The sequence below is a fragment of the Tachypleus tridentatus genome, chromosome 1 (assembly GCF_004210375.1).
Source record: "Tachypleus tridentatus isolate NWPU-2018 chromosome 1, ASM421037v1, whole genome shotgun sequence".
Classification (NCBI taxonomy): Eukaryota; Metazoa; Arthropoda; class Merostomata; order Xiphosura; family Limulidae; genus Tachypleus; species Tachypleus tridentatus.
The window spans coordinates 150394324-150418306 of record NC_134825.1 but is presented as its reverse complement, the minus strand read 5'-3'; the positions used below and the strand labels follow the sequence as shown (position 1 = coordinate 150418306).

General features: G+C 35.5%; 1 protein-coding gene across 16 annotated transcripts in view; it reads left to right on the top strand.

The window, feature by feature from the left end:
* The window catches only part of LOC143226863 (mitogen-activated protein kinase-binding protein 1-like), a 120365-nt gene that overhangs the window by 12121 nt on the left and 84261 nt on the right, over positions 1 to 23983 (top strand). For 9 of the 16 annotated variants that reach the window (XM_076458475.1, XM_076458427.1, XM_076458433.1 and 6 more), the window contains one exon: positions 20828 to 20911. In XM_076458475.1, coding sequence (XP_076314590.1) covers positions 20828 to 20911 — 84 coding nt within the window. The other 7 variants (XM_076458410.1, XM_076458449.1, XM_076458460.1 and 4 more) reach the window with 7 other exon arrangements.

Below are 23983 nucleotides of genomic sequence, written 5' to 3'. Positions count from 1 at the left end.
CTCAAGGGGGGGGGGGGTACTCTTATTGCTTTTGTCAAATTTGTCTTTCCTCTTTTGCAAAAAAAAAAACAAGAGATAAGTGTCGTTAATGGGGTGCATCACTTTTCACCAGTTTTTATTTGCCCAGTATGAAAAAATGGCAAGTGTTGTTAATGGGGTGCATTACCTTTCACCAGTTTTTATTTGTCCAGTGTCTATATTCCTTACACTACTCATATCAGGCTCTTGTCTGAAAGCCTCAAAAGAGAAAATCACATTAGTAATTGTAAGAACTTGTGAGGATAAAAAAATGTTTCAACCACACTGTATTTGCTATATCTATTGCCCATGAACTTTTAAAACTGGAAATACATGAAAAACTAATAGGCCTAAACTTCGTGATAAAAATTATGTACATTGGAAATGATTTTCCACGTTTCAGTTAAATTGTCCATTTCAGATTCAAAAGCACAGGCGTTTAGGATCTTAAACATTGAAGTAAAATTAGTTTGTTTGGGGGCCCAGCATGGCCAGGTGGTTAAGGCATTCGACTCGTTATCCGAGGGTCGCGGGTTCTAATCCCTGTCACACCAAACATGCTCGCCCTTTCAGCCATGAGGGCGTTGTGTGACGGTCAATCTCACTATTCGTTGGTAAAAGAGTAGCCCAAACGTTGGTGGTAGGTAGTGATGACAAGCTTCCTTTTCTCCAGTCTTTCACTTCTAAATTAGGAACAGATAACCCTCGTGCAGCTTTGCTCGAACTTCAAACCAATCCCTCCTGTTTTGAATACCATCTTTCTTGACATCTACTGTATTCTGAGAATGTTATTGAATAACGTGAGTGAGGATGTTGGTGAAGGCATATTAATTTTCGACTTATTATGTTGGTATCTATTATTTCATTTTCATATTCTTTTACTTCATGTAGACGTTATTATAAGCCCCCTTCCCTCAATAGTTCACGAGCTCACATCTCCTAATTTTGGTGTTCGATTTGTCATGGTAAACACTGTAGACAACTCAATGTGACTTTGCTCTAAAAAAAAAAAACAACAAGTATCATAAAAAAGAAGATAAAAATGATACTTGTGTAGTTAAAGTCAAGTTGCAGTTTATACCCAAAATCAGTTAGTAATTTTGACCAAAATTAGACCATCTCGCCTTGCCTTGTAATTTTCTTGTGCCATGTTTTACTTATTCTGCCATTTATTTGTAACATTTATCGATAAACATTGTTATAGTAATATTCTAGGCTGTAGCATGCTGCAGTTAAAAAATAAATGTCTTTAACCTTAAATCGAAAAAGCTCATAGCAGTTGATGTTAGTGTAATACACATTTTTAGGCGATTACACCCGGTTTAAGTGTTTGTGTGAAACATTTTGTATTAAAAAAAACAACAACTAAAGTTGAAAAAGCCAATCGTCAAGTGTTGACAACGACATTGTGACATACTTGTTACTTTAAGAAGTTTGACTGAGCAAAAAGGTGATTCTGAATGGAATATCTAATGCAATCCGAACTCCTCGGAAAAAGGCTTTTCTAACAATATGAAATTTGTAGCGTTTGATTAAAAATTTGCTAGAAACATTCCGGAAAGACAAACGCAAGTGTGTTAGTTTTTAGACACAGGATGCTGGGAAGGGTGCGTTTACTTACAAAGCATGGGAATACTGTGTCATTTTGATTCTTTATAAACGTTCAGTTTGCCTTTTTATCGGTGTCGTGAAAGTACGATCAGTATACTTTCACAATATGACTTTTTTTTTTTTTACCCACAACAATTTCTTCTGTCTTTAAGGATAAACTATGTCTGATGCTTAAAGCATTACTTCTACAGTTTTTAAAATAACCATACAAATGCATAGCTATTAAAATTAAAAGATATTTCATACGAAAGAAATAGCAACATTAAAAAAAATAGATTTTTTTTAACATGCCTTCTTCCCCTTCAATCAGTAAGTCTTAGGCACTACTTTTAAATTCTAGTTTCGATGCCTGTGACAAGTATAGCACAGACAAATATATATATGTAAAAACGGCTTGTTTGGGTTGAGAAAATTTTTTACGTAGTGATCACTGATTATAGCACAGACAGCTTCTCATGTAGTTTTAGGCTTAACAACCTAATTCTTTTGAATACTTTAATGAGGACAGGATGTTTACCTTTCACAGGGCAATTCTTTTCTGTCATGTAATTGTTTCTGGACAAAATTATACTTTATATGCGATACTTATTGTGACATTGACCTATGACGCGGTACGAACTTGTTTGTTTTTTTGTTGCTTTTCTTAAACTGGAGGAAATAGGAAGTTATTTTTTACGTGTGCGTATTCAAAATGGCTACATATATGCACAGTTATAACAAATGTATATGTGTATATATATATAATGTATATGCAAATAGATAAGTTGACATAATGCGAAGGTGATAAAGAAATTAGACTTTTAAAAAATATCGCCATTAGAAACAATGGTAGTAATTTATTTACTTGATTACGTTTCGATCAAATGCTCTTTTCAACTTGTTTGTGGTTTGAAAAAGACCGTTTGCTATGTGTTTTTAAATGTTTGTTTTCTAAGCATGTTTGTATGTTTGGTGCATTACCAGTAAAACCAAGAATCTTTCATGTAGGTTGATAGCTTTTCTATCACTAGTGTTTTTTTTGTTTTTTATCGTGCTATGGATATCGAACTATGAAGTGACTTGTCAGTATTCGGCTCAGTGGTGAACCTCATGTAACTGTTGTTCTGTTTGGCCTGTAAGCAAAAGGAAGTACAATTATCTTACGACATAAATCTTCTACATGTGATGCCATCAGAAGTGTACCTTTACCTTTAAAATAAACTGCTAAAAGTCACCACTTACCTGTAGAAATACCGACATTAAACAGTAATTTTCGCCAATGTAGCAAACGATTTGATTTTTTATTGAAGTTTTGAAAGTTTGTATTTCAGTTAAAGCAATAATACTGTAAATTTACAGTATTTTCACTGAATCGTTAAAACTGTCGCATTATCGTGTGTGTGTGACCCAGTTATTCTTCTGATTTCTGCCTCAATAGCTGGATTAAGAGGAATGTGGGGAAAAAAAACGAAAAAAACATCACCAGTTAACTTGTAACGATGTTTAGACCTGTGGGTTTTTCGATACTTCACTGGCTTTTGACATTTAAACCTAGTATTTACATGAACACTAATGTTATGTAATGTATTGAATAAGACAGATAAAATATGTGTGTCAATGCAGTATGTTACTTATTTCAAAATGTGATAAAAAATCTTGAATGAACTTTGGATTTCTTGAGAAACGTCCCCTAGCGGTATGTCTTGCGGACTTACAACCCTAGAAGTGGTTCCAATACCCAAGGTGAGCAGAGCACAAACAGCCCTTTGTGTATCTTTGTACTTAACTACAAACGAAACACAATTCACGATTTGTCATGGGTTTCAGCTTTTCTCAGCTAAGATCAGTAATTTGTATAACTCGTATATACGTTTAAACCACGTAGTCTCTTATGAGCTTACAAACTACAAATTTACAAAAGTATTGATTCCTCTTGATGACTTCGGTAATTCTGATATCACAAAAAAAAGTAGTTTTTCCAGTTTTATTCGTTCACAGTAATGAACGCACTGTTTTGTTTTGTTTTTTGTAAATCAAGTCACAATGTTTGTACATTCTAGAAATTACCTCTCTTTTTGATTGGTTTGAGTTAACAACATAGCTACTTGCACCACCAGCAGGTGTGCTTAGGAAGAGAAATGTCTTTTATATTCTATTTAAAGCTTGCATGTTGGCTGTTGGACATCGTTCATATGGTTTTTTTCAAAATTCTAGAAATTGATTGAGGTGTGGTTAAGTACTGTTAATGTTGAACGGGTTGTATGTTAAGAAAACAACAACAAAAACGATCATGTTTGGAGTTAGGTATGCAAATTACTTGAAACGACCAAAAAAGGCATAATAGGTTTTATCATTTTAGTTACATGCAGTTATGACGACAAATAGTAACAGTAACCTAATATCGTTGAAATATAAATTAGGGTTCAAACTTTTGGGATGAATCTACATTCAGCTACCAAATCGTTACTTTATAACTTTTATTACAAGATTCATTTATATATATATATAAATTATGGAGAAAAATAAAACAAGGAACATGTATATCCCTTGTTGTATATAAACAAACTTTTGGTTACATGGTGAAATCTAAATTAGACTCGACTTATTCCGAAAAACACATAGAAATATAAATAATTCCCCCAATCCCCACTGGTTCAGCGATGAGAGTGAAATCCTAGAATATTAAAAACCAGGTTTTCATAAACATGGTGAACACAGCACAGTTAACTCTTTTGCACTTAACAACAAACAAACTGTAAATAATTAGCAGTAGTTACCATACATTAAAGTGACCAGTAATATTTAATCAAAATCTGGTAAGCCGAGTTTGAATCTCTGAGGTATTACAATCTTTCACTACCATCAGGTAATCTCTTACTGTGTGTGGTAGAATGCTGCCGACTGACTGGCTGGCTTCCTTTTGGTCAACATTTCACAATTCGAGCAGTGGTGCATTTAGGTAGGAGTTAGAGGGTTCTCAACCCCTGGGCCCATGGTTTTAATAAGGGGGCCTATTGTTAATTGTATCCTATGTTAAATTACATGGAATTTAGGGACCACAAGATTTATTAGACCATGGGTTCACACAACCTTAAATACACCACTGGATTCAAGACAGTGGCAGGTAATATTAATAGCTTTGTCATAAATACAACAAGAGCAATCAGAGAGGAGATTGGATGCTCTTGTCCTGCTGCTCCTTTTTGAGTTTACAGGTGTTTATATTGGATAACACCATATGGAAATATCATTTTATACCTAATATGCATGCTCTAACTGCCTCATACTTGTCTGGCAGAGACACAAAATCAGATAAGAAAAATAGCATTTGTTAACCTTTACATCAATATTCTAATCATGATAGTTGGGGTAAACGTGATCCAACAACTTTAATCAGTAATTGCCCTAGTCACTGGTTAGCAATACCCAAAATGTTCCATGATTTTAATGACTGTATGCTTGTGATTTGACAGAACATTATTGATGTTGAAATCACCACATATTATCCTTGGTTTTTAAGACTTTAGTAGAATCAAGAGTGCATCGATGAAGGTAGTATTACTTGTTGATGATCTTTTGTAAACAAAAAGAATATTCATTTTGTGAGACTGATTCATTATAACAAGTAGAAAGTATTCCTTTTATAAAGGATTGCTGGTGGTTGGTATCTGGACATAAGGTGTCACCTTTTTTTCTTGTCTGTTTGAAGGATCTCCATCCTACCTAAATTCAGTCATATTTGGGTGAGACATTTCATCATCTGCAATAACATGACTGGGTATTATAAATATTTCAACAAAACAATATAAGTTAGTGCACTGTAACAGTTTATTTGCTTTTAAATCAAGTTGGTGGACATGGTATGATTTAACATTAAGAAATACAAGACTTAGACTTTTGATGTTGACTCTGTAAGTGGACATCTGTTAAGCATGGAAGTTTTAAGTCTGAATTTTTTGCACTTCGACAATGACATTTGGATTTGCATGGATTTCAGATATATCAGAGATTCTGTCCTACTGAATGTGACATTAGCTTAACATGCCATATATAGTTTCTTTTGCACTCTTCTTTTCATTGGCATTATAACAGCATCAATGTCCTTGCTTTATACTTTATAAATAGTGCAGACCCAGCAAAGTGCCGATGGAAATTGCCTTGGTGTCATGTGAAGTTGCTCATCTCCTTACGTACAGTAAATGTTGCTTTATGCCTTACAGTTGGTACTGCTCAAGAATACTGTTGATGATATTGACTCCAAGCTGCAGTTTTTTTGGCCCACATGACTACCGTCAAACTGGATAAGGACATTGACTTTTTCATTGGTTGCTTTGATGTTAGCTACCTGTCCACAAATATCATTTAGTAGGCTATCTGCTATGTCTGTACTAACAATAAAGATCACTGTAGCCCTGATTGCTATGCTTATAATATCTCGCAAAGCAGCATATTCTCATGGCTTTGTAGGAGCTGTCAAAATTAATTGAATAGTTTGTCTTTAGTGTAATCAATTTCTTCTATTATTGCAATATTGATGCTCAGTTGAAATGTTTTATATTATGTTTATCCACTTTGTTCCTGAAAACATGCACTGAATGCTTCATGTTGAGTATGCAGGGTTTGTTGGATCGACAGGATGAGATTTAAGTATTGCAATGTCTTTCGTAGAGCAAGAAGCAGTTCTCACACCATTAAGTAAATCAAAAGTTGTCTATTTCCTTGCTGTCACATGCCCTTGGAGAGTTCATTCATTTCATAATTTTTCTGCCAAAAAGGCTTTGTGTAGTTTTCAGTTAGAGGGCTAAACATGAAATTATTTCAGTGGGTTGTAATTGATAAAAGTCACCAACAACTAAAATGCTGACTTGGCCAAAATATATTTCTTCAAGATGGTGGTGTAGTTGATACAACTGTGTATCAATCTTAGCTACTTCGGGAATTATAAGTAATTTCAATTTCTTCAGCCTTGAGTGAAGAGCATTGAGCTCAAAGAGTGCAAAGGCTGGTAATTATTTCGTTTGTTACTGGCACCAAGAAGAAATGCAGAATGTAGAGTCATTCCATTTGCATTAAATGTGACTTCTTCAGTAAAAGTTGTTAATAGAGTCAACACATCAGTGGGTTGAAAATAACCAGAGAGTGTAAGTTGCAAGTTGGTATTGCAATAGATCAGTTTAGTTACATGACTCTTTCCAGTTCCACCAAGGCCACTGATGAATAATTTGTGTATTGGGGTCAGCTGGACAGATGTCAATGCCTTCACTGTTTACATCACTTAAGGTGATTTGAAATTACTTGAGCTACCTTATCATATTCCTGTACTGTTCTGGGGTCGGTAATATTTTACTTGTTTCTGCAGTATAGCAAACATGAAGTTCAGCATGTTTATTAACACTCTGTTGATTGTTTCCATGGGCATCTACTGGCTCAGATTGTCTTACTTGGAAATAATCTTTCTGATCCCCTTGTTGTTGTCCTGCACCAGGTGCTAAGAGATCCCATTTATATTAAGATGAACCCAACTTTTCGATGTCAACAAGCACTTCATGAGATATGTTGTCACCATGTGTATAGTATTCCTTCTTATTAAGTATATTTGTATGTTCATCATAGTAGGATTAAAGAGTCTTGCAGTTATCTTTCAGGTCACTGTCTTCATCCTAACATGTCCAATACAATGCTAATATATTTCTGTATTTGGATTTGCTCTTTCTTTTCTCCTTATAAAACTGATTAACAAATTATCTACATTGTTTATATATTTATCCTCTGCCATATTTCAGGTTGATTCTTTAACATTTCTGTGAATTATCTTCATCCGCGTTTTGTTTGCATACATGTATACACCTTCTCAAGTATTTGAACAATAGTTTGCAGTGAATGTTGCACATGTTTTACAGACTCTCTGGCCATGAAATGTAGTTTACATTAAAACAACTCAGAAAAACATTGTCACAGTCTTAGTCCATGTTTGGATAAGTAACATTGGCTTTATAATACAGATGTCTTTCTTTTGGGCTAATGTTGATGAATACCACTTGCTTAATTGATTGCTTTACTGGAAGAGAAAAGAAGCAATATGTAGCCCATCACATGCTTACTTCTCTGTGATTCAAAAATGTTGAATCAAGTTTTCTGAGCTGAGTTTTGTCATCATTTGATGGAGTTTCTGTAGATAATTTTCACAACAAGTCACTTCTTGCTTGTTTGCCTATCATATAGCTAGCTAGTTACACACATATAGGGATCAACAGTATATTGCAAGTCTTTGTTTGGCTGCCATCCTCCTAAAATATTTTTTTATATCTGTTTATTTGTTGTGAGGCCCAGCATGGCCAGGTGGTTAAGGGGCTTGACTTGTAATCTCAGAGTCGTGGGTTCAAATCCCCATCACACCAAGCATGGTTGGCAGTGGGTGGTGGTGACAAGCTTCCTTTTTCTCTAGTCTTTCACTACTAAATTAGGGACAGATAGCCCTCGTGTAGCTTTGTGCAAATCCAAAACAAACAAACAAGCAAACTTATCTGTTGTGAATGTGGTTCTCTCTTGAGCTGAGAGCTTGTGTATATTGAGCTATATCAACACCTGATTTGTTCAGTAGTTCTTTGATGATGCTGTCATCTGGTGTATCAGATTCAATGAGTATTTGTTTGACATTTCCCAATATATTTTGATTTCATTTAAAATGTATGTTGGCATCATGATTCATATTAGTGTCATCTAGAAGATATACAGTAAATGTCTGCAAAGAAAGAGCATGAGGATATTGGAATCTACAACGTTCATTTTGTCTGCATGTTGTAGAGTAGACATTCACATGCTTGGTAAATATCAAAAAACGACTGATTTCATCATCAGCTTTATCAACTCGTAGTAATATTCACCCCCATAATTGTATAAGCATATAAGGAACCTCTGACCTGAAATTTGATATAGATAATAGTCCTGATTACCCTGATATGGCTCACTTTACCAAACAAGAAGTCACAAAAGAATATGTCCACCTGTCTCCAAATTAGCAAATCACAGTCACTGGATTGGAACAAAGCCATATTGTTTTCTCTGTCCATGGTATTGATGCAATGTCAGCATTGCTGTAGTTTTGACCATACTATTGACCTATGCTTTCTGTTATTTCTGGCTGCTGCATGTTGGTGGTCAACACTGTCGAGAACTAAGTTGGAGCCCCAGCTGTCTAACCATGGATAGAGTGTCATGTTGCCAGTATGCAGGAGATTCTCAAATTATTTTGAGGAATTTAGGTGATGCAGTACAATACCTAATGGCTCTCAAAGTTTGTTTATTTTTGTTAAATACAGCAGCAGTTATCTTTTGACCATGAGAAGTCATTCCGCATATTTGTTGCATTGCTATTTGTGAAACGTCTTGCATTTGTTTTGCTTCTACAACATACTGCACATCTAGCAATTATCCCATGTTCGTTGCAAAGTGTTCATCCACGTCAAGTGTTGTTTGATTGAAGAAATTTAGAGTCGTCAATAGCTTTTCCAAGGAGCTGAAAACGTTTTTTTGTTTTTTCTCAGTTGAGGATTGGTCAGGGTTTGATAACAATTCAGACATTGGGTCAGTTAAAGCAATGGGTTGTTGTTATTCTCCAGGGGCTAAGCAATGAATGTCAACATTGCCTACATAGTTTCACGCTGCATACAAGTTTCATCTGTTAGTCCTGGTTATGAACATCTTATTCAAATGCTACTTGATTTTCCATTTCTTCCAGTGCAAAAGAATAGTCCAAGAGTTGGTGGTGGGTGCTGATGACTAGCTGCCTTCCCTGTAGTATGTCAGTGCTAAATTAGGGGCGACTACCACAGGTAGCTCTCGTTCAGCTTTGTGCAACATGAAAACAAATCAAACGATTTTGTTTCAAGCATAGAAAAGATCCAAAGACTTTTTATGGGCGAGCAATGTCATATAAATAGCGCTCCTTATGAACCAACTTTCTTTTCAACTTCACTGATAGTATCTGAGCATTACCAGGCAGTCGTGGTAGAAATAAACACGTTATCTACCTTCTTTTGAATGTTTACAGCAAGGCCTTCGCTGTCCATTATGGCAATCTTACCATTTTCAGAAACGGTATTCTGTGACTGATAAGGCGAAGTTCTAGTGGTTGCAAGCCCTGCAGTTCTTAGGGTATATTTGTAAGCTTCAAACGACTATCACAAACCTGTGCAAGCATGTGACCTCTTTGTAATATGTTATATATATCACGTCTTGCAAATCCACATAAGGGATCTTCTAATTCATCCATGAATTTGTTATGCGACAGTTTTTAATACCCCGTTTTATTAAACTGAACATTGTCACATGACAGACTGTAGGTGTAAAAACTGGACCCAGTTTAAGTTTTAGTTTGAAAATTTTCGGTGGATTTTCAAATTGAAAGCGTGCCTTCTTTGCGTTAGCTTTGGCGTAATATGTTATGCGTTGTCTGTTCTATGACTCTCATCTGTTTTCACTGAAGCGTTTCACATTTGTGCGTACGTCTACTTTACGTTGCATGTCTGAGTGTCTTGTCTGATTTCCCTGAAGCGTTTCTTTTGCATTACGTTGTCCGTCCGACTTTATATTTCTTGTGACGTTTTATTAGAACGTGAATTTGTATTACGTTGCATGTTTTATGACCTTCGTTTTTCACCCTCATTTATAGTTTCTTCAACACGCTTCCTTCCTTTTCTTATCACGTGCTTTTTGTTTCTTCTAATGCTTCCTTCGTTAGCTTAAGCATTATAATTATATTAGTACATGTATTTAGTAATATATGAGGTTATTTATTATCACAAAAATCCAATTTTTGTATAAATTTTCCGTTTCGTTGCCCTGAAGAACTGTTTTATGGTTACGTTATTATACAACCTGCACGTAAACTGCCTATTCAGCAAAAAATGTCATTGCATGTTAACAATGCTTAACTTGGTGTCTCGTTGGCATTACACGTGGCCACTTGTCACGGGGACGTCCAGCTGAATTGATACATCCTGGGGTCAGTGATGATCTTGGATCATCTTTACTTATCGATTATACATGTGTTAGGCCTATCATAATTGTAGTCGTCAATCGTGCAATAACAATAGTGTTATTATTGTGTTGAAATGAATGTAGCCACGCGTGTTCAAATGTTTAGTTCATTCAACCAGTTTATATTTTCATTCATTCTGATGGTGGAAAGAATTATTTTGTTGAGCTTGATGGAAATGTATTTTTTCGTAATAAATGAATAGGCTAAGTACCTTGTCAAATAAAGAACACTTTTCTGATATCGAATAATATGCCATAATCATTTATTGATTAGACATACAATTCTATTAAGAGTGACCTGGCATGGCCAGGTGGTTAAGGCGCTCGACTCGTAATCTAAGGGTTAAAGGTTCGAATCCCCGTCACACCAAACATACTCTCTCTTTCAGCTGTGGAGGCTTATAATGTGACGATGAATGCCACTATTCGTTAGTAAAAGAGAAGCCCAAGAGTTAGCGGTGGGTGGTGATGACTAAGTGCCTTCCTAAGTCTTACATTGCTAAATTAGGAACTGCTAGCGCAGATAATCTTCGTGTAGCTTTGCGCGAAATTCAAAACAAACAAACTGATAAAAGTGATAGCACCAGTTATGACCTGGATGGATTCGTAACTTACAAAAGCATATTAAACAAGAAACGAAAAGCTGCGTAAATTAGTAATAACCACAGTGCATGTGTGCAAACTTGCAAATCATGATGTTCGAAACTGAATTTCTTATATATTTTTAAATTTCACCTTCATAAACTCTGCAGATCATTTCTAGATCGAGTGATCAACGATCCGAATGTGTCCATGAAATGTGGTAAATAGATATCTAACCACACTTTAAAGAGTTATTAACCCAGAACCGCGAAAATGCAAAAAAAATAATAATAAAAAAATCAAAGATATTTAGAATCCGGACCAAATCTGGAGAGGACTGTCCTATAATAATTTTGCATCTTTTAAAAAATTTCGTGTGCATCACTCGGTTGGTTTTCTAGATACGCGCGCGGAAATGGACAGACAAGCACTCTCAGGGGTCCGATTGCAACATTGATAAACAAAGTAAGAGAGGCAAAATACAGTATCAAAAGATCCGAGAAAACTATCTTATTGACGTCACATGGTTTTGAGAATTGCTTCCACATGTTGTGAAGCTGGTGTTTTCGAAAAATATACCTAAATAAACTAGTTAAAGAATACTAAAGTTTAAACATTCAGTTTCAGTTAGGATAATGTTATGACAACACAGTACCACAATGACGAACCAAAAATATATATGACTTCGTTGTAAACATTTTCAAGGTCTTACTGCCTTCTTAGAGGACACTACTCTAAAATCGGGTAATGCCCTCGCAAATCGCTGTAATGTGGACATTTTGCCATGTAAGGCTTGTTATACATTGTTTCAAAAGAACGTACAAAAGTAATATATAAATTGTGAGGTATTGTTACTTGAGTAACCGAAAGGCCAGCAACAAGCCATGTACGTAATTTATTTGGAAATAGTAAAAACACTTTATTCAAGATATTCTTAAACCGTTTTAATAAAAAAAAAAAAATGATACGCCCATATTTAAAACACAAAATCTTTCTTTATAATAAAAGCTCATAATGCAATACATTCGATATTTCAGTGTGAACAAGCATGTTTTTTACTGGTGATAAAATACAATTAAATTAGGTTTTTAACATAAAAGCAACAATATTTTAGTTATGCTGTTTAATATTTGTAAAAAAACTTTAAGAGGTGTGAGTGTATAATAATGTAGTGTTTCTTAACCTTCAAATTACTGTCTTTTTTTTCTATTGGTTGATTCCACAATATATTCTTTATATTGTTGACTTTATGTTATGCTTGTTACAACATTCAGTGTAAACAGGTAGCTGAAAATTGAGTAAAATCATTGTAAGATATATAGGAACCACAACAGCTATTAGAGGGGTCTCTGTAATGTTGGTGACATTTGTTACTTAATGCTTTTTTGTGTGTCTGTTCCTGTAATAACCAAAGTTATTAACATGCAAGCAGTTTGACGTATAAATAGCTCTGAAATTTTAGGGTTAATACGTACATTTTAAACCAATTAAAGTATAGCGAGAGTAAAAGTTTCATGAGTACAAAGGGCATTTAATTTAATCTGTTTGAGTGCACTTTCTACTAATAGAAGAAAAATGAAAATCAGACTGTATGTTTTGGTACTAAAACTTGTATATTAAAAAAAGGTTTAATTAAAGATTACTTCTCTACACATGACCCATGGGGCGGATTTTGTTGGTGAATAAATAATTGTTGACGTCCCTTTTTGCCACGACTGTTTGTGTTCATGTTAAAATTGGCAATTACCGATAATCCCTATTTGTTTCTTTTTCCTTTTTATTTTGAAGAAAGTTAATCAGAATTTTCGGAACGATTAGAGGTCTTACGTGATCAGTTACTTTGATATTTTTGTTTACACACCAAGCAGTGTGTACTTTTTCAAACTGAAAGGTTATTAAACTCAGCTACATTTATCACTTTTTATTTATTTATTTTATTTTTATTTTTATTTTATTTTTTGTTGTATTTGAGAAATGATTTGAGTTTAAAATGTATTTATTCTTCATTGTTTAAAAATTCCCCAATATCACCAGGTGGGGAAGGTAGCTTTGAATTCTCATTGGCTCAACCAGGTCGATTGTACAGAGGTTATCCTGAAAAGATTTTAAATGTTTTTCGGTGAGAGCCTCCTGGTGGTTGAGCCTCAAGATTAAAGGGTTATAAGGCTGCGTTTAGTTACATTCCGCTTCTTTTTATGGCATAACAATTCAAAATTAGTTTAGGAAACAATAATTTAAGTCAAAACAGGCTAGTGGCTTTATTGTTGTAACAAAACTATATATTTAGTTTAGTCATCTGATTTGTTTTACGCAAGATCGGAGGTGGTTTAGCAACTAGCATAGTGGGTTACCGGTCAAAGTGCTTACATTTCGAACCAAGCTGTCCCCCAGTGGATCAGTGGTACGTCTATGGGCTTCAGAACGCTAAAATCTGGGCTTCCAATCAAACAAAACACAAAATATCTGCGATATACTGCTGAACACTGTTTTAAGCTATTCGTGCGTTATAGTTCTGACAGTCAATCTCGCTGACATGTTTACAGAAGCCATGTTGCTTGTTGATTGCTTGCTCTTCTTTTTGTTCTAAGTGTGTATACTTTTGTTGCCTTTCATGTTCTAAACGTAAAATGCTAACTTGTCTTCACAAGCTGAGACTGATTTTTTTAAAGTTCTATGTATTATGACACTTAAATTATCTACATAAACAGTGTATTTTTTGTTTGTTTTTGAAATTCGCACAAAGCTACTCGAGGGCTATCTGTGCTAGCCGTCCCTAATTTAGCAGTGTAAGACTAGAGGGAAGGCAGCTAGTCATCACCACTTACCGCTAACTCTTGGGCTACCCTTTTACCAACGAATAGTGGGATTGACCGTCACATTATAACGCCCCCACGGCTGAAAGGGCGAGCATGTTTGGCGCGACGGGGATGCGAACCCGCGACCCTCAGATTACGAGTCGCACGCCTCAACACGCTTGGCCATGCCGGGCCACCATAAACAGTGTAATAAGTAAAACATTTTTACGTATATGTTACTTTGAAATAAAATATAACTGTAGTTAGTACGAATAGTCTCTTCAATCTGAACTAAAGAAATCAGATTTTAACGGGAAGCTTTCCCCGGTAATTAGAAACAGTTCACGACACGGGTTTCATAACATGTTTTTAATCAACTGTGCTTTGTACCACGAAATATTAAAACAATGAAATTATAACCTAAATTTCACATTCCAAAACTAACTTATCCTTGAATAATATCGACATATGCCTGAGTATCAGATAAAAAATCGCTCTAAATATCAATGCATTACAGCGTTCGACAGAGTAATAACAGAAATATGTTGTTTTTGTTACTAGCGTAGTTTAGGTGAAATAGGTACTAGTATTGAGGGTCGTCATGGGTAATGTAAATGAGCACATTATCGTTAACTCTCGTAATAACAATGTTTTAACCTTCAAATTATCGACTCTTTTAACCAAACGTTCACCACCTGTGGATTTTGTTATTGAGTAAAGTCATGTCTCAAATTGCTCGGTATGAAGAACTGATCAAAGAAAATGTTTAGTTAAATCATTCATGTAGGGAACCCCCTGCAGGTATTTGGTATTAATTGCATTGTTGACGGTGTTTTTGTTCATGGTTGTGTTTCAAGTGTTATTAGAGATCCCATAACTCACGGGTAATTTGGTGTATAAAATACCTTTAGAACAAAACTGTATATGAAAATACGGTTTCCACTGGTAATTCTGTGCTCTGTATTTAAAATAGAAGTGCTACAAGGCTCTTATATTTTGATTATAGTTCATCTATCAGTAGGTAAATGAAGAGCATAACACAGCATTATCATGTAGTTATATTTTAACCACAATTACGTTTGAATTTTTCACAAAATAAAACCACAGCCAAAGAGAAAAAGGTTGAGTTTCCCTAATTTCTCTTTCGTTTTTTTATTGTGTTTTTTTCCCAAGGTTCAATGTGTTTCCGAAGTTCAACGTGTAAATATGAATGCTATGTGGTTAAGATATAAGTTGAATGATAACGTCTTTTATAATCCATTTTTGTGAAATTTAAAGCTACAAAGAAAATTGCGGAAGGTTTAATATTCGGGTGGGCGTGTACTTAATCAGGTGTCGTTTCACACTGACACCATGTTGTAATCTTAGACTTTGACTTTTGAACCTTCTCCTCCTACATTTAAGATTAATATCCAGCGGTGGTGTGATTAGGTAAAACTGAAATACACAGTATTGTAAACATGTGTATGTGTGTAATTTTTAATAAGAAAAAAAACGTAATACGTTACTGAGAAGCTTCGGATGGTGCATGGTTCTTAGTTTCAACATTATTCCTCTTGTATATGTTGAAGATAGTGTACTTGGACTTGAATCTAAGTGTTCATTCTGTAAGAAATGCTCTCCGTTCTTTCAGCCTGGCCTGGCATGGCCAGGTAATTAAGGCGCTTAACTCGTAATCTTAGGGTCGCGGGTTCGAATCCTCTTCACACTAAACATGCTCGCCCTTTCAGCCGTGGGAGCGTCATAATAATACGGTTAATCCCACTATTCGTTGGTAAAAGAGTAGCCCAAGAGTTGGCTGTGGCTGGTGATGACTAGCTACCTTCCCTCTAGTCTTAAACTGCTAAATTAGAGACGGCTAGCGCAGATAGCCCTCGTGTAGTTTTGTGCGAAATTCAAAACAAACCATTCTTCCAGCTTTTGTGTGCGCTAACCTTTTGAGGGTGATATCGCATTCCTTCGGTCAGACAAGTAGCGCACGAGTGAGTGCTGTTGACTAACTTCCTTCCCCTTAGTCTGTCACTTCCAAATTAGGAACGACTATGCGCAAATAGCATTGTTTACATACACTCTTAGGACTCTCTAGGGATGATGTAGGGTTTTGCTGTTGTCCATATGCCTCTGACGCCTTTGGACTTGAATGATCTCAACACTTAAGATTCTGGGGTTAGCATAGGGGTTATCACCTCCAGGGTGTGTATTTGGTAAACCAAACTACATTAATTAATCTTCACTAAATTTCGAAGGCACCGTTACAGCATATGGGGGAGGGGAAAAATACGGCCGCCATTAATTTTTACGTATTTCAGCCAAATTTGACATGCATTCACAGGACCCTATGAGGAATTGCTCAGTTATTAGGCGTTCTTATTTAGCCCCAATGTTTCCACTAGGTTGGGGGGTATGTGTACTCCCTGTAATATATGACTGATCTCTTCCATACTTCGAAAGCAACCTGGAGAATGACGTAGGAAGGTACTTACCCCCTCATTGTGTTCTATCGTGCGTTGGAAAGGGGTACGCCAGCTGGTAATGAGCTGCTTATTGTATTTTAGTCACTCCTGTGTGCCTTGTTTTATTGTAAACGCACTGTTGTCGTATTGTGTTTTTATATGCATCGTTGTTGTATTCAAGTAGCACTGCATGAAGTGGATTATTATGTCTTGTATACAGAGCGTCTAAGAATTTGAAAACACTTTGAAAAATCAAACTGAAAAGTCGTTTAATATAGGATCACACGGTATATTACATGTACAAGAAAAATACCTAAAGATTTTTACAGCTTATAACCGCTATAGTTTAACGTATGCCCAGGATGTTAATGTAGAATGTTTATTCTCCACCAAATCTTCTACCAAATGTTTTGTAAAATTGGAGGAGCAACCTTTGTGAAGACCTCGTGGATAAGTTGTCACAATTCAACCTCACTGGTAACGGTGTGGAAGGGCGCCGTCCTATTGGAAGAACATCTTAAGTTGTAATGTTGCCATTTGTTTCAAACTAAAATTCTGAAGAATATCAAGGTACATATTTCCCGTAATGATGGCCTCTACAAAAAAATAAAAGAACGAATCGATAGTGTGGTCATGAGTGGTTGCTACCCAGGTGTTCACGTTTAAATTGCCTCTCACGTGTTCACGTTCTCGAGAAAAAAGAAAAACGTGAAATGTTATTCTTGCCTTTGGTATGGTTTTTCAATGATGTTTTTAAAATTCTCGAATACTAAAATATCACAGCGTGTACACAGTAGTTTTAACAATGTTAATGAAAAGTGTTTATTATGACAGCTATTCAAAAACAACAGAAAATACGTGATAATTTGATGAAAAACAAAACAAAAGTGAGTAGGTCACGAAAGCGTTAGCTGTTTTACTTGCTCATTCACGACTGAACCTAGGTTATTTCCGCGACATCCTCGAAAGTGTTGTTTTAAGAGTGAATAAAACTTAAATCCACATAAACAAATATTTTTATTCCTCGCTTTTGAAGTTCGTATATCATGCTGTGTTGTAGTGTGCAGAGTGCATAATTCTTCTAGTGATTCATGGCATGCGCACGTTTTACTGACGTCACGACGGTACAAATTGCAACTTCATGCGATCATGTCATGGTATTTTATTGTCTGCTGACTGATAGACAGCACACTGTTGTATAATTGTGCGACTGGTTAAAGCTGCTGACCCCTACAGGCGGCATTCGGTCTCCTTTCGGGTAAACAACTAAAATAATTTTGAATTGTAGTTTCTTTTAAACAAATTTTTATGATTATTTTATTGACTGTTTTATTTATTTCCCACATTTCGTTATGGTAACCTGACTTGTACTATACTGCTGTTTGAGAATTTGCTCTCACAATTACACAAACACTGTGTATAGCTGTGCCTAATTTTGAACCGATTGGAAAGAAGAGAGCTACTTAATGACAACTATCAGTACGTTTGTGATTCTCTTGTCTGACCGGATAGTGGGATTCTATTGTCATTACTACTATACGCACAGCCCCAAAGAGCGGAACGGGTTTTTGCGGCAATGGGTCACTAACCATAAACCTTCGTTTTCTTCAAGAATTTAGTTTTTATACGCGTACAGTCGTCACTATTGAAGAACGAGTGGTGATTCAAGGTTTGTGAAAATATCTAGACATTCCAGCCATTGGCGCCCGCAGAAATATTTTGGGGTAGGTGTGGAAAGTAATATGAAATTATGAAGTGAATAAAAAAACTTGTAACTTCATATACAATGGCTGAATGAATAAAGAAAAATTTTTTTCCAGGAAAGCAACTGACCCCTACACCCTCGGACGTCTATGCTTCTGGCTGTCGTTGCACAATTTGTGCTGAAAGAGACCAGTTGCAAACTCTTTGTTAACCTGAGGATGACCGAAGAAGGTCTAAACGTTGTTCTGTACTTTATTTTAATTAAAGTTTTAATACCCATACTAGTTGTCTTGAGAATACAGACCATGCTATTATTTTGTTAAAACAATAGTTTCCCTTCGTTGCAAAGTCATTACCGTCAAATAGAAATTTTGTTGACTATCAATAGTCGGATAAACTTGTTTACTTTTTGTTTGATCGTTTCACACTATAATGCTGTTTCATTGTCTAATAAAAGTAAAATGGTAAAAAAAGAACACATAACATTGTATTGTTTAGAATTTTATCCCATCTGTAAAATAAAACTTAGATTTTTGTAGTTCTTAAAATAAACGTTATGATTATTCGACTAGATTAGTTTATCCCTCTCAATAAATATGTTCATCTGAAAGTAGGAAGTCTTCTGTTTGTCAAGACATGATTACATCTTTGCCCTTAGTATTTGCCTATTGTGGTCAATAGATGGCGCCAAATAACTTTTTGCCAATAAGGGTTGTTTTGTTTGTTTTTGTTCGTTCTTTCATAACGGTAAAAACGTTATAAAGATTTCAAGAATATTGTAGGAGCCACACGACGAGCATAACAATTTATTCATTTATGTATATGGAATTGGACTTATGAAACTAATTTCAAACTTCCTGGCTTTGTTCTAACACACTGCAGTTGAACAGCACTCGTTTAGACAATGCGTGTTAAACGGTGGGTAGAAATCGGGAGAAACGGGAATCTTCAAACAGGAAACTACCTTGTACTGGGTAATAAGAATAATTTTGCAATATTGTGTTTTTTCACATGGTATGCATACGAAACTATTAAGTATTTTGCGTCATCTGACACGTAATTACATTTTTAAGAAACGTGAGAGAATGTTTAGTTACCTCAGTTTCATTTTTTATATTTGTTGTTTTTACCGAAGAGAATGAGAACGTGTTATTTAGTATTCACTATACAGTCAATCCAAAATGTAGTTTACTCTTGTAAAGGGTCTAGTGGTTAAGACACGCTATAGTCTGCCGATTGTGGGATCGAAGCCCGGAGCCGAACATGCTGGCCCTTTCAGTCGTCGAGTGTTATAATTCTATGGTCAGTCCCATTATTCATTGGTAAAGGATGGCCCAAGAGTTAATGGTGAATGATTCGTACGCCTTTCTTTCCCTTTTGAGATAGGCAGTTCAAACGTATGTGGCAGTTAGCATTAGTAGCTTTGCCACAAACAAACATGTTCGTAAATGAATATTAGCTAGATATGACTTTACGCCGTTACAGTTCACAACTTATCTCTTGAGTATGGAATATGTTCACCGCAAACAGCTTGGTACATACGGTACTTGCTTCAGATTAGTGTTGATAAGATCATGTTATTTTCAATAATTCTACTGAGAGAGGTTTTTAGGTGTTTTGTTTTAGTGTTTGGGGCGAAGTGAAGAAATATGACATGATTGTCTCAAAATTATTTAAAATCAGGTGAGTGTGAAACATTAATTCGGCCTGTCTTTTCTTATAAAACGATTTATCTAGATGAGGATATCAAATTAGGCTGAAGTGAGAACCAAATGCAGGAATATTGATAACATAAAGGGTTTTACTACGTGGACCCTATTGTATGTGGCAATTGGTACCATTCAGCAAGATCTAGGAGCTACACCACACTTTCACCACTGCCTTATAAATCACGTTACCAAATGAAAATACGGTGGATCAAGTTCCCGAGTTTCTCCATATGAGCATGGACATGTTATCTGGTTGCAGAGCGAAGTGCAAGTCATCTGTAAAAATATTGTTTTGCTTTTCACAGTTGTTCCATTGGACGTGTTGGCACCATTGCACGCGTGACTTGTTTTGTTCACTTCTGTAACAAGAACTCTGAACTCTGATTCACTTCAAAGTGACAGTTGATATTATGAGACTGTTATATGTATACATAAATATAAGGTAGAATGCTTAACTAATTATTTGCATTTCAGATTCCATGTTTGATCAGTACATACATAGCTATCGTGACAGTTAAGTCTGGTTCCAATATTTAAAAAGATTGATTTTTCTTTGTCATAAGCTCCCCTTCGGTAGTTCAACGTATGTGTTAAGACTTATTATGCTAAAACATTGGGTGCATAGCACAGACAGCTTTGTGTTGTGTACCTATGCGCTTAACTATTCAAAGCATTTCATACTTTAATGGTATAAATGTCCTGAACAGTTTTGGTTTAACCAATCATAAGTTTTCTGGCCGAATTTGTATGGTTTAACAATTATAGTAATCTTATGCTCAACTCTGTCATCTCACAGATGGATAAACAATTTCTTAGTCAAAGCTATACTATTACAAATTTAGAGGTATGTGTAGGTAGTTTTATTTTGTCATAGCTATATTTAGGTAGTTTTTTTTATAAATATTTATAGCTATATTAGTTTACATTTATCTCACAGATGGACAAACTTTCTGCTGGTCCGAGAGTGGTCCGAGCACCTGCGTTAAGACGAGGAAGAGAGATAACTCCACTTTCGGAAAGAGTGAGTAGGATTTTGTTACATAATTAAAGAACGAGCTTTGTATTCATTCTAATAGATGGCGCGCTCTTCTAGACGTAGGAGAACATGTAATTTTACATCTTTTATTTTATATTCACAAATTCTGATTGAAACACTGCAAGAATTATTGAAAATGTTCGTCTCAACAAACTATTAAACGTTTAAAGTATTCTTGGGTATTTGCAAAGAAAGATTAATATAATAAAGTAAAATCGCAAAAAAACAACGTTGAAAGAGACGCATCTACCTACGTTTCAAGCAACTCAGTGATGTCGAGAATACCCAATTGTAAAGAAATATATATGTAAAAACGGCTCGTTCGGGTTGAGAAAATATTTTATGTAGAGGAGCGAACAACATCGAAACGTTGAAATCTTTCAAGCAACTGTTCTTCATCGAATTTAATATTTAAAAGAATTCCAAAAAACAGTATAGTAAAACATTTGATGTCATGTGATGATAACTTCTAACAACTTGTACACATTATGCTTCCTTAGGAGGTCAGCTTATTTACTTCGCCACAATTGTTTTATTAAGTAGTAGTTGGTCAGATGGCTCAGGAATTTGACAAACAGTGATATCTGAACAAAACGGGTGCATTACGTTTAAAACTTTACAAGACGGTCATACATATGAGCTGCTTGTAATAACAATATTTGAAATCCATTGAACCTTTTAAAACGTTTGTATAATATGTAAATTTGTCTCAGTTATCTTGCTTGTTTTCTGCTTTTATTTGAAAAGTCTGCTATGGCCAAGTGGTTAGGGCGCTTAACTTGAAATTTGAGGATCAAAGGTTCGAATCCCCTTCCCACCATACATACTCGCCCTTTCATCCGTGGCGACGTTACAATGTTACGGTCAATCCTACAATTCATTGGTGAAATTGTAATTCAAGAGTTGGCGGTAGGTGGAGATAATTAACTGCTTTCCCTTTAGTCTTTCACTGTTAAATCAGTGATAGCTAGTGCAGATGGCTACCCTCTAGTTTTGGGCTACTATGATAAAAACAATAAAAAATTATCCAAAATAAGCCAATAATGATTGAAAGTACGTATACTGTATGTATATCCCACGTAATTAATGAGAAAACTGGAGAAATACCATCTGTACCCCTGGTGGCCACTCTTACTGACTCGTCTATATGTAACCAACACTCCAACTATGAAATATGTGCATTCTAAAATAAATATAATATGTTATTGACATACCCCAAATCATTCCTAGTTGCTTGAATCATACTTGACAGGTCCAAACTCAAAAGCCTGGGAGATCAGAAGACGAACTTGTAAGTTATAGTACGATAGCTCTCCATTTCTATTGGTGAGAAGTTCAATCTTTGTCGATTTGTAAATAATTCTCATTATTCGAATTAGATAATTTTTAGAAGGAAAAAAGGAAAATATACCATGATAAATAGACGGGAATAAGGATAACCGGGAAAAAATGGAAATACCATAAAAATTTACAAACATAAGGTATTTATTTAATTAATTATAACTTTTAATGCGGAATGCAACATTGAGTAGGAAAAAAAAAACGTTTGCTTAATTTGTCTGTAAACCTTAAAACTGCGGGTTAAGGTAATGACGAAAGCAGTGAGCTGTTTTCTTCGTGAAAGAAAATACAATTATTCTCAAGTTTTGTTTAGAAATTAAATCAACTTGTAAGTATTAAATGATCGTGTCAGTTAGATTTTAATCTTTATTTGAATAATCTGAAACTAATCCATCGTTCGATTGATCGCTCAACACCATCTATATGAAGCATAGCCCTAAGTCTGGCTTTTAAATATAGACGTTTTTAAATGTTTAGACTGTTTTATACATAGTTCGTTAGTTTATTGGCTATTTTATTTCACATCTATTACTGTATTGGCTGTTTTATTTTTAACTATGAAAAGCACTCAGTCGCTTTGGATTTCTGCTTTACGCTAATTTTTGCACCACGAGAAGCCCTTTTAAGAGTTTCCACCCCCAGTCGTATGATGCACGTTCTTTTCCATACACTTTCATGCGTGTGGGTAACCAGCGCCTATGCTATGTGGATGGCCCATATACATAGTTAAGCCTACAGGTGTAAGCAGCCATACAGCTACCATGCCAAAGCAATGCCTTTCAGCCAACCAACATCGTCTTTGATGTCTCTGAAAAGCTGGCTTTAGTTTAATCAGTCTATCTTGCTGCGTACAGGTGCGTTTGACCCTAACCCTGCACCAATGCAAACTTGTGATCTGTAGTAAGAAGAGAAAATCTTTCAACTGTTTTTGAGTGTGTTTGATACGCTTGTTGAAGTGCAGTTCTTACAATGGCAGAGACGACAAACAACGGAATCACCGAGAGTATAAGGCTTCCACACCAGGTAAGTGTGCGTATAGACAGTGACGTGGTGAGTTGCTTTTGCGTTAGGTCAGTCGTACGCGATTTCAAAGCGCACATTTCACGTGTATAAAATGTTTGTGTATGTGTAGAGAAGTGGGGTGCTTCTACAAATTCTACAAAATTTAAACGTTTCCCTGACATAGGCTATCGTAAGACGAAATATCGTTATTGAAAGTACAGTCGTTGATGTTTTTAAGTTACGCTGTCTGATTGATTCACACAGTTCCCATAGCAACACCTTCTATTCCTTATAAAAATAACAAAGCAATTTTGTATTCATGCTGTACAAACGTTTTGGTTTCTCTTTCAACTATGGAGGAGCTTTGTAGTATAAGGTACTATTGTTGGTTAAGAGTTACCGAAGAGCTGACTGTGTTGACCGTATTTTTAACCCTATCGTTTCAAAATTAGGAGTGGCTAACACAGATACTCCACGAATTCCACAAAACCAACAAACAAATGCCTTCACAGTTATATTACCATGAAGTTAAAAAGAAAAAGGCGTCTCAGGTTTTTCTACTGGGGGTGGGGGCAGAATATTTTAAGGGGCGATAAATTAAGAAGCTGAAATTAGTCTGAATTTTTTTATCGTTAAAACAAATCAAATGTAGTAGTGTTTATAGAAGTTATTTGTTGTTAAATGACACAAAACGAATTTATTATCTGTAAAAGC